A 10,616-nucleotide genomic window follows, 5' to 3' on the forward strand; every position below is an offset into this window, starting at 1 on the left:
GACTGTAGGAGGAAGCCAGAGAAACGGGAGAAAAGCCACGCACACACAAGGAGAACATGAAAAACTCCAGAAAGATACTTGTTCCAAATGGGTCTCGAACTCTGTAAGTCTTGTTTCAAAGGCAAGAGCACTAACCACTACACCAACCAAGCTGTCTAATTGCAGGGACAAAAGTTCTTCAATATTTCATCAGTCTGACATTTTTTTGAAGCCATGGGTTGTATTATTGAAAGACTTCCAAATTGATTGAAAAAGCATGCAAAGACAAATAGCTCACACGGTTCAGATGTGGACTGGCGTTCCTATGGTCAGGGGTTCGAATCTTACATGAAGTCAATGTTTAAGCAGAAATTTACCTCATCACCGTACTGCATGTTTTGAATGGACTGGCGAACAGTGCAGGGTGAACCACGCCTATCACTATATGACAGCTGAGCTTGGCACAGCACTCCCCGCAACCCTCCAGTGTAGGACAAAGCGGTAGATGATTGATGGACTGTAGGAGGAAGCCAGAGAAACGGGAGAAAAGCCACGCACACACAAGGAGAACATGAAAAACTCCAGAGAGATACTTGTTCCAAATGGGTCTTGAACCCTGAAAGTCTTGTTTCAAAGGCAAGAGCACTAACCACTACACCAACAAGGTTGTCCATTTTTGGGGACAAACGTTCTAAAATATTTCATCAGTCTGATGTTTTTTGAAGTCATGGGTTCTATTATTGAAAGACTTCCAAAGGTTGGCACACACCATGTGAGGACAAATAGCTCACAAGGTTAAGAGAAAGACTGGAGTTCCTCAGGTCAGGGGTTCGAAACTTGGATGAAGTGAATTTTTAGGCATGCTATTCAACGCAGAGTGTAAATAAGTCTGAGAAAACATAAGGACGAGTGTGGACAGTTAGCTCAACTGGTTAGAGAGCTGCCTTTCAGTCCTGACGTGGAGAGTTCAGTTCCTTTATACTTCAACGTTTAAGGTTCCACAGCCAAAGTGAAGAGTGAAAAACGCCCGGAGCTCCATCCCAAACCTCCAAAGGGTTTGTGGCGTGGTGGGTTGGTTCGCAACCGCGAGGAGGTTGTGCCAGTCCGGCTGTGGCTGGTTCAAATCCAGCATGCTCCGAACACTTGGCCCCGGCGCCGGGGCCAAACTGGGGCCGGGGCTGGGCTGTGCTCCCCCGGCTTCCCACACTGGTAACAACAGGGGGTTATGCCATTTTATTTCACATTTTTCCCCCAGAAAATTCCCAAGAAATCCCATAAAATCACAAAAACAAAATGACAGGGGTCCACTCTCTGGACTGTTGACCACACAGTCGGGGTACCGGTGTCCAGCAACTGATGCTTAAAAATGATCAGCACATCAATTAGACTTCTGTGGGATTAATGTGTGCACATCATTTTTACATTGTTAACAGGTGAAAACTAGGGAGCGCTCAAAGTTACAAAATTCACTCAATAAATAATTACACCGTTCAATAAGGACTACAATGGGACATTTATTCATTGATTCAAATTGGAATGAAATACATACACGTCTTATTAAATGTGACATTCATTCATTCAAATACCACAAAACATATCTAATGACTTGACTTTGACATGAATGATGTCATGGTCCTGTGTTGCAAGTGCATCATGAATTGATTTAACGTGTCAAAGTCACCCATCAGCATCAAATCAACTGATGATGCACTGCAACACAGGACCATGAAATCATTCATTCAACAGTCAAGTCATTCTATATGTTGTTTTTTACATCAAATGAATTGGTATTTGAATGAATGAATGAATGAATGTCACATTTAATAAGACGTGTATGTATTTCATTCCAATTTGAATCAATGAATGAATGGCACATTGTAGTCATTATTGAATGGTGTATTTATTGATAGAATTTTGTGACTTTGAGTGGTCCCTAGTTTTCACCTGTTAACAATGTAAAAATGATGTGCACACATTAAACAGAGGCTCTGTTGACAAGTGCTGTTAACGTCGTCCGTGTGAGGTGATGAAATGACAGGTGAAAGAGTCATGGTTTGTTCCATAACAATGTTTTGAACTGATGTTATAAATAAACGTCAAACTTTTTTGTGGATTAGCATTACAAATAAACAAAATAAATGAACCTTTCAGTCCACTAGATGGTGCCAAGTGGTCACTGTTGTGTCAGTGTATCACAATGTATGATTTTGCAAGTATCGCAATAAATCATATGATGTCTCTGATGATTTAAAAAAATATATATATATATAAAGTAGGGATGCAACGATTACAGCATTATTAAACGATAACTAAATGAATTGTCAAATACTTTAATAATGGATTAATTGTTTGTTTTTTATTATAAATGTTGAACATTTTCCGGTTTCATTGTTCCTTGTAACAAAGAAGGAATTAAAACTGAATAATTTTTGGTTGGTGGATAAAAAAAGACATTTGAGAATCATCATTTGACGTGATATTAGCAATAGCAGTAGCAGGTGTAATCTGAACAACTATGATCGGATGACTCGGATCAGATGTTAACAGCAGGTGTGAACAGAGCATCAACAGAACATCTAATAAATGTGTGGATCATTTTTAAGCATCAGTTACCACACATTTGTCCGTGCTGCTCCTCGTCCTCGTCCTCGTCCTCCTCCAGGTCAGCCAGGTCCTCCTGCACCTGCTGCAAACAATGCTGTGGATGAGTTACACTGTAAAGGACTTTAAAAATCCTAAAAAAAATTCTAAAATCTCAACATTTAAGGATTCTGATGTATTTAGTGACAGCACTGGTGAAAGCCTCTTCTTACTCTTCACTGTAAAGTCATGGCTTGGGTTTTTTTTCTCTTATTGCCCTAAATTCTGATGATAATGACCTTATTCAACGATGCTTGAAAACACATGAACTGTGTCTTTAACTGCAGCTGTTTGTAGGTGTTCAGTCATGGGACATGATGAGACAAAGTAGTATCCAGTTTAGAGTGTCCAAATGTGGTCATTGCAGTAAATGAGTGAAGAAATGTGAGTAAAATACATTAAAAGGTTTTTACTGTCAACTATATATTGGTCCATATCAACACAGGCACTTTTATTTATTCTACGAAACCACTGCTCCTGAACAGGGTTTTTTTTTTTAAGATATTCTAGATACTAGATACTCAACAGTTTAAATGGTATGTTGACATTTTTTGTTGAGGACATTGTTTGACATTTTGGACAGTTTACTAAATAATCGATATACTCAGTTATATTTACATAAACAGTTCATATTTTAACTTTTTGTTGACATATTATTGGACATTATGGACAGTATTAAGAGGCAGTTGTTGACATCATACTGTATCATGACATATTTGACACAAAGTCAGTTTCTTGAAAACACACGTACATGGTTACACGGTGATCGTGTGTTTGCTGAGGAGCAGTGACGTCACATTAGCAGCAGTAGCAGGTGTAATCTGAACACGTGTGATCGGATCGCTCAGGTCTGATGTTAACAGCAGGTTTGAACAGAGCGTCAACAGAGAATCTAAGACATGTGGGGCTCACATTTAAGCAGCAGTTACCATGTGTTTATTCCCGCTGCTCCTCGTCCTCTTCCTGTTTCTGTCTCGGCTTGGAAGAAGCTCCGACAAGGGAAGTGGAACATTCCACATAGCTCGACACAGAGGGGAGGAGTGGAATGTACCAAGTCACGGAAAGTACACAAAGGCTTTTTAAATCAGTGTGTCTTTGCGCAGGAGCAGCTCCACCTGTGATTAATCAACGTTCATGTCCTCGCTCAGAGCCGGCCCTGGGCATAGGCAGTATAGGCAAATGCTAGGGGCGCCGAAAACGGAGGAAAAAAAATATATATATATATTTTTTTTTTAATTATAAATACTTTTTTTTTTTTTTTTTTACCAGTGCCATTATTACTATTATTTCGAAATATTATATAAGCCCACAGCGACATAAAGTCATAGCAAAGATTATTAAATAATGCATCGTAGTTACCGTTGTTGGATGTTGGAGCAGAGTGTTAGCTTGCTAGCTTACTTCAGACGATAGCAACATTGTTTAATAATCAATAAATAGCTGAGTCGACGTGTGTTAATGTTACTCCACCTTAAATTCATCAGGGACGTTTGGAAACTTAACATTAGGCCTGTTCAGGTGTTATTTTACAGGTGTCTTTCCTGCTTGTATGTCAGTTAAAATGCTTTAAGTTGTCCATCCCCTTTGTAATAGGGTGGTTGTAAGCCTTTGGTTTTATGTGTCACAGTTTATGTTTGTTAAAGTTTACATCAGTGTTAAAGTGCAGTTAAAGTGTATTACTGTTAATATTTCATACCTTAGCTTTCCCATATCATTCATAGGCTATATATACATATATATATATTCATTTCACTGCACTTTACTGGTTTTTGCACTCTGGTTAGACTGAATTGCATTGCAATGACAATAAAGTTGAATGAATCTCATCACATTTTCATTATTAGTCTATATTAGTCTCATGTATAGCACACCAAGCATCTGTTTTTTTTATTAAAATGTAACATGCAGTCGTCACATATACTTCTCTTCTCTCTTCAGATGCACTTATATAAATAAAAATAAAAATAAATATTTCAGTACCACCCCCAGTGACACAGCATCAGGTGCTGCTGTCCCATCTACCTCTGCACAGCCCAGTGACACTTTTTAATTTTATCACTTGTTTCTTTCTTTAGTTTTTATTTGGTGTGATATTTTTTACTCAAAGAAATAAAATCTTGAATACACACATGCAGTTTCTGTGTGATTGTATGAAAGTTGATTGTGAAATTGACTGCTGCGATGCAAGGGGGCGCCAACTAAAATCTTGCCTAGGGCACCAAATTACTCAGGGCCGGCACAGACCTGTACCCACTCAAAATGAAAGGTTTGGATGATTCTGAATAAAAATGTAGCCATTTTTATATAAATCCCTACATGTATGTTAACTTGTATGTGGGTGAAGACTTCAAACCCAGAATCACATTTGAGCAAATATTTTATTCCACATCACAACCACCACACAAACGAAATTAAATAAATGTGAATGAAAATGTGTAACAAAACACAAACTTTGGCATGAAATTAAAAATGGCACATGAAAGAGCAACGTGATCAGTAGTAAGACATATAAATATATATATATAAATTACAGTATTGGTGTGACTGTGTGATAAAGCACTTTTTTTTCCTCTCTCTCTTTTCTTCTTATATCCCTGCGCTGAATATCTTTGGGATATCTCACATCAGCCCACGACAAACTCCACAATCAACACATCGAGCGTCTATCTTCATTCGGCATCATATAAATATATCTCTACATCTGCGACAATCAAAGTGAAGCGATCAACACACAACACGTTTTCAAATAAATAAATAATAATAATAATATAAAGAATTAAAAATAATGATGGTACGCACAATAAGGAAAAAATGACCAAAGGAAGATTGAAAAAATAATTAAACAAAGTGAACATAATAAAGACAGTAACCCATTAAAACGCGTTTTTGAGCAGGTTTTTCCAAAGGTTGGGGTATTGTAACTCAGTATTTGGTTTGTGTTGTAGGTCCAATGACAAGTGAAAAGTATTATTAGTCTTTGGGTATTATACACGTAGGAGCTTTGCCCTGTACAGTTTTTCAATAATCTTTGTAAATCATCTTCGTCAGAATAGTTCATTCGTCAACATTTTGTTTCACATTCGCACACATTATACGATCTATTATCCCCAGGATGAGTTCTCAAATCATGCTCTTGTCATAACAAGAGGCGTAACAAGTGCTAATAATTCCGATTTTTAAACGTCAGTGTTTACTCTCTGTTTACTCTCGGTTTCATCTCAGCCCGGCTCCGGAGCCCAGAGCGGCTTCGTCCCTCCACATGAAGTCCTGGCGCTCACCTCTGGACGGAGCGCTCTCCGCGGGATTGTGAGGCCTGTACCCAGATCTGCCGTCTGGGCAAAGAGAGAGGCTGAGGCGAGCTGTGCTGTTGCTGATCTTGAACATGCCGTTGGGGACCAGGAAGGCATCTCTTTCACTCCCGTCCACGTTGTTGACCGTCTCCAGGTCGTTGTAAACTGCACTGTCATTCAGCTGCTTCCTCCCTTGCAGTCTCCTCCTCCTCCTCAGGAAGATGATGCCCGCCACCAGAACCAGCACCAGGACAGCGAGAACGCAGGAGATGCCGAGGGTGGCGGAGGACGGCTGAGAGATTTGGCGCAGAGCCGGTTTGAAACTGGGCTGAAGCGTGAACTCACAACTTGGACCCATGAAGCCCTTGGGGCACTGGCACACTGGCCCCGTGAAGTGGGTGAAGCAGGTACCACCGTTCTGGCACGGACGAGCACCACAGGCGTCTGAGCGCACGCTGCAGTTCTTCCCCGTGTACCCCAGAGTGCAGGAGCAGGTGTAGTCATTCACAGCATCTTGGCAGGTTCCAGCATTCTGACAGGGGCTTGAGGCGCAATCGTCGACGTTGATCTGGCAGTTGGCACCGGAGTAGCCGGCCTGACAGCGGCACAAGATGCTCTGGCCAAGATCCAAACACTCACCACCTGCAGAGGAGAGAGAGTTAGAGAGTGTGTTCAGTGACATTCATTATTTAACACCTATTTAATATCATCTCTGTGGTGCAAGGAAAAGAAACTTCTATTTGCCACTTTAGCCACAAGGGGTCACCAGAGGATCAGGCCTCTCCTTCCCACTCACCGTTCAGACAGGGCCGGTTGCTGCAGCGGTCCAGCTTCTTCTCACAGTTGGAGCCAGTGTAGCTGGGAGGGCAGCGGCAGGTGTAGCCTCCCGTCGGCGTCTCCACACAGGTGCCGCCGTTGAAGCAGGGGCCGTCCGCACACGTCATGGCGATGATCTCGCAGTTCTTGCCGTAGAATCCTTGAGGACAAGTGCACGAGTAGTCGTTCTCCAGGTCCTGTGGAGGAACAGGAGATGAAGATTCAGAGGAAGTTTCAGGCAACTGTGTGTCTGATTACAGTTTATTTGTTTTGAATCATTTTACCAAGGGTTTTTTTTTGTTTGTTTGTTTACATAGACCATAGTCCACTTTAGTACTGGGAGAGGGAAATAAAAAGCAAACCGTTTTCATTACCAGTGAAATTGTATCATAAAATATGTGCACAAATTATTCATCTCGAATGCAAATGATAAAATTATCACAATGTGGGACTCAGTGGGTTTGTTTGTTTGATTGTTTGGGTGCAAAGCTCCTAAAGTCCATGCACTTGATTCTTTAAAGAGATAAGATATACTCTCAGGGTTAATCTCCTATGTGCACAAGATAAAATATCACCATCTGGCACGGGGCTCTTTTGTTTGTTCGTGTGTGTTTGTGAATACTCACGTTGCAGCTGCCTCCGTTCTTGCAGGGGTTGCTGTCACACTCGTTGGTTTCCAGTTCACAGTTGGTGCCTCCAAAGCCGGGCCTGCAGGTGCAGGTGTAGCTGCCCTGTCCTGTGTTGGTGCAGGTCGCTCCGTTGGCGCAGGGCTTGTGGTTGGTGCAGTAGTTGAGGTCCTGGTCGCAGAAGAGGCCGCCCCAACCCTCCTGACAATTGCATTGCCATGGCTGGCTGCACGTCCCATGCAGGCAGCCTGGGTATCGGACGCACTCGCTGCAGGAGGGGCCCTGCCAGCCCATACGGCACGTACAGCCCCCAGGGGCCTCGCAGTAGCCGTGCTTCTCATTGCAGTCCGCCGAGCAGATGGCTGTGGAGGAGAGGGAGGGAGGGGAGGGTGTGTGATTACAATGGGCACGCCTTGTCATACAACCGACACACACACACACACTTACTAGCCCCCCCTGTCTGACCCCAGCTCGCCTCCAGACTTCACTGTTGGTTAACTATTAAGCCAAGCAGCTGGCAGGCACACTGCCGGAGAAAAATGCTTTCTTTTATCTCCATCCCATTACACACTCACACACAGATGCACATACACACACCCACACACAACACATCACCTTGAAAGATGAATGTATGTGCATCTCAGGGGGGGGGGGGGGGGCACAGTTCTTTCTCTCATTGTAACACAGAACAAAGGGCAGATGGAGAAGCACAGACTCGCGAACACAACACGACAGGACAACGCTCAGGATAAAGGAATGACTCTACTGTATCAATGCTGTCTGAAAACATTCTCAAAGTTAAGGTGCATCTCATCACAAAACAACCTCAAGCTGAGCAGGAATCCAATTCCAATCTTGTGATGTGGAAAAAACCTGAGACTAAGTTTTACATAAGGAAAGAATAATGTCTTATTTGGATTGACAATCCTTAAGTTTGTATCCCCTTATTCTAATGTAGATTTGACTTATTATGAAGTTGAGTCAGTTCATGTGTTATTTTCTAACATTCTTCCTTTAATCTTTTTTGCATCATGAAGGCCTGTAGTTCTTTTTAAACTGTTTATACCCTTATTATTCTGCACAGATCATTTGATCGCCCTTTAGTGTTGTTGTGGGAGTCATGGAAACAAATTTTAGTTTGTTTATTTTACATGTTTACATGACTGGCACAGGCCAGTTACTGACCTGTGGGTCACATAGGACGTGAGTGCTTTGCTCCATGAGTCTACAAACACTTACGTTCAGAGCAGTAGTTTCCCTTCCAGCCCTCCAGGCAGATGCGGTTGCCCTCCTCGTCGCAGGTGTAGTGGCCCAGCGTGTCGTCTCTGGGCCTGCAGTAATCTGCGCAGCCGTCTCCAAAGTAGAACTCGTCGCAGAACACGTGATAAGAGTAGCGCAACTCGCTCTGCTCGCCAAAGTGCACGTCCTGGGACCAGTCTTCTCCGATGGCAAGTCTCCTCCTGGTCGCCAGACGGCTCACGAGGTTGTTCTGGTTGTCTGGAGGGGGAAGAAAAAGTTTTTTTCGTTTTTATTTCACAATAGAAACTAGTAATTATGTGCGTGAGATGTTTAATTGACTGAAATCAGTCCAGTGAACGCGTGAACAATTAACCTACCCGTGTATTCAGTTGGAGACTCCGCATTCCACGCTTCAATGATCAATGAAAAAGTCCCCTGAAACAAACAAGTAGATATAGTCACTTGTGATTTTATGTTTTAAATGAATACACAAACATTAGCAACACCTAAAATCTTAATAAATATCAACTGAGATTCACTATTTACCGGCCACTTGAAGTGAAAGGGCACCCTGATGGGCGCGCTGCTGGAGATGGAGGTGTGATCGGCCCTGATCACGTTGGTGTGTCCGGTGCCAAAGGTGCACGGTGGCTCAGCGGAGATCACGTCCTCCGCGTGTTTCAGGCATATTCTGAAAAAGATGTGGCAGTCCCGGTGTCTCCTGCAGATGCGCTGCGCCGTGTGGAACGAATTGATCTTGAGCTCAAACACACCGGAGGACAAAACCTGTAGTGACAGAGGAATGATGTCAGATGCGCTGTACGTCCTAAAAAAAACACGATGAGCGAACTTTATTTAACACAAACCAACTTACTGTGTGCGTTAAGGTCAAAGCCAGCAAGTATCTGATGAGTAGCTGCGCCATTTCTTGCTCCCCGGTGAACGTAAAAGAGTGAAAAGTGAGAAGTTGATGCCAGCATTCGTCGTGCGCAAAAATATTCCCAAAAGTTCCCGATGAAAAATCTTACAACGTAGACGTTAATCTCTCAACAAAAAGAGGAAAAAAAGTGAAACACTAAGATATATGATCCTGTTGCTCTTCTTTAAATCCGTCTTCTCCTGACTGACGGTCCTCTCCGTCCTACAGCAGCTGGCACTTGTTTTGGTTCTGGTGCGTAAAAGCGCACGGTGCTTTTTATATCGTCAGATGCCGCGCGTCACAGACAGAGAGGTGGAGCCGAGGCAGACCTCAGGGGAGCAGCCTGACACAGCAGGTCTGCCTGGGGATTTAGACAACATACATTACATCTGGACAACAACAAAAAAAATCACCGTATAGAATATGCATAAGAAGCTGGCGCGAGGCAGATATGTGGATCACTGCATGAATCTTAATCATCCAGAAAAGTAAACCACATGTGTGTGGATGATGGAACTGCATAGTCACAGTCTGTTTTAGTGATCAACAGTTTGACAATAAATAATAATGTGGTGGTAAAAATCATAAAGCAATTATAAATAAAGGAACACTTGATCTAAAGATATGAATTATACAAGTTATGTCAGTTAAGATTTTAATGTGTGATTTCTGTGTCACCTCTGTGCTGAGCAGCAGGAGAGAATATGCTTCCTTCTACACACACACTATCCTCATTTTGAAAACCCAGCATCATATCATTTAGATATGTGGAAATTTTTAGACCACCGTCTTCGCAGAGAGGGTCATGATTTTGTGTCTTGAGGAGCAGAACTATTCTTTGATTGTTTCGGGAGGTTTAGTGCTCGGAGTGCCTTCTCTATAGTTTATTTGTTGTCTTTTCTTCGCAGCCTCATACACACACTAAACAACGATCAAAAGGCAGCAGAGAAGAATAGCAGACGGCCTCGTCTTCTTTACACTCAACTTTATAATTGCTCTGACGCGTGTGCGAGGTGACGGAGAGTTGGCGCAACTTGGCAGGTCCGCATTGTGTGCGTCCATAGGGCGGCTACTGGAGGGCCCCTGCTGTTGTGCCACGAAGCGTGT

The 10,616-nt window shown here is 42.7% G+C and overlaps 1 protein-coding gene across 1 annotated transcript; it reads right to left on the reverse strand.

The window, feature by feature from the left end:
• Positions 1-4,978: 4,978 nt before the first annotated feature.
• Positions 4,979-9,892, reverse strand: dlb (deltaB). The gene is made up of 7 exons (XM_058627373.1): positions 9,465-9,892; positions 9,137-9,376; positions 8,968-9,025; positions 8,591-8,848; positions 7,352-7,713; positions 6,706-6,922; positions 4,979-6,551 (listed from the first exon to the last, which is right to left on the reverse strand). Exons 1-7 carry the CDS (start codon positions 9,513-9,515, stop codon positions 5,833-5,835), a joined length of 1,905 nt encoding a protein of 634 aa, XP_058483356.1. The 5' UTR covers positions 9,516-9,892; the 3' UTR covers positions 4,979-5,832.
• Positions 9,893-10,616: the final 724 nt, after the last annotated feature.

The sequence above is a fragment of the Solea solea genome, chromosome 4, assembly GCF_958295425.1.
Source record: "Solea solea chromosome 4, fSolSol10.1, whole genome shotgun sequence".
Classification (NCBI taxonomy): Eukaryota; Metazoa; Chordata; class Actinopteri; order Pleuronectiformes; family Soleidae; genus Solea; species Solea solea.

Bases quoted from the DNA above. Each gene is read 5' to 3' on its own strand.
- dlb (XM_058627373.1), bottom strand. From the start codon at position 9,515: ATGGCGCAGCTACTCATCAGATACTTGCTGGCTTTGACCTTAACGCAC. The intron at 8,849-8,967 runs GTAGGTTAATTG...TTCCCCCTCCAG, and splicing joins GTCTCCAACTGAATACACGG to ACAACCAGAACAACCTCGTG. The intron at 6,552-6,705 runs GTGAGTGGGAAG...TCTCCTCTGCAG, and splicing joins CAACCGGCCCTGTCTGAACG to GTGGTGAGTGTTTGGATCTT.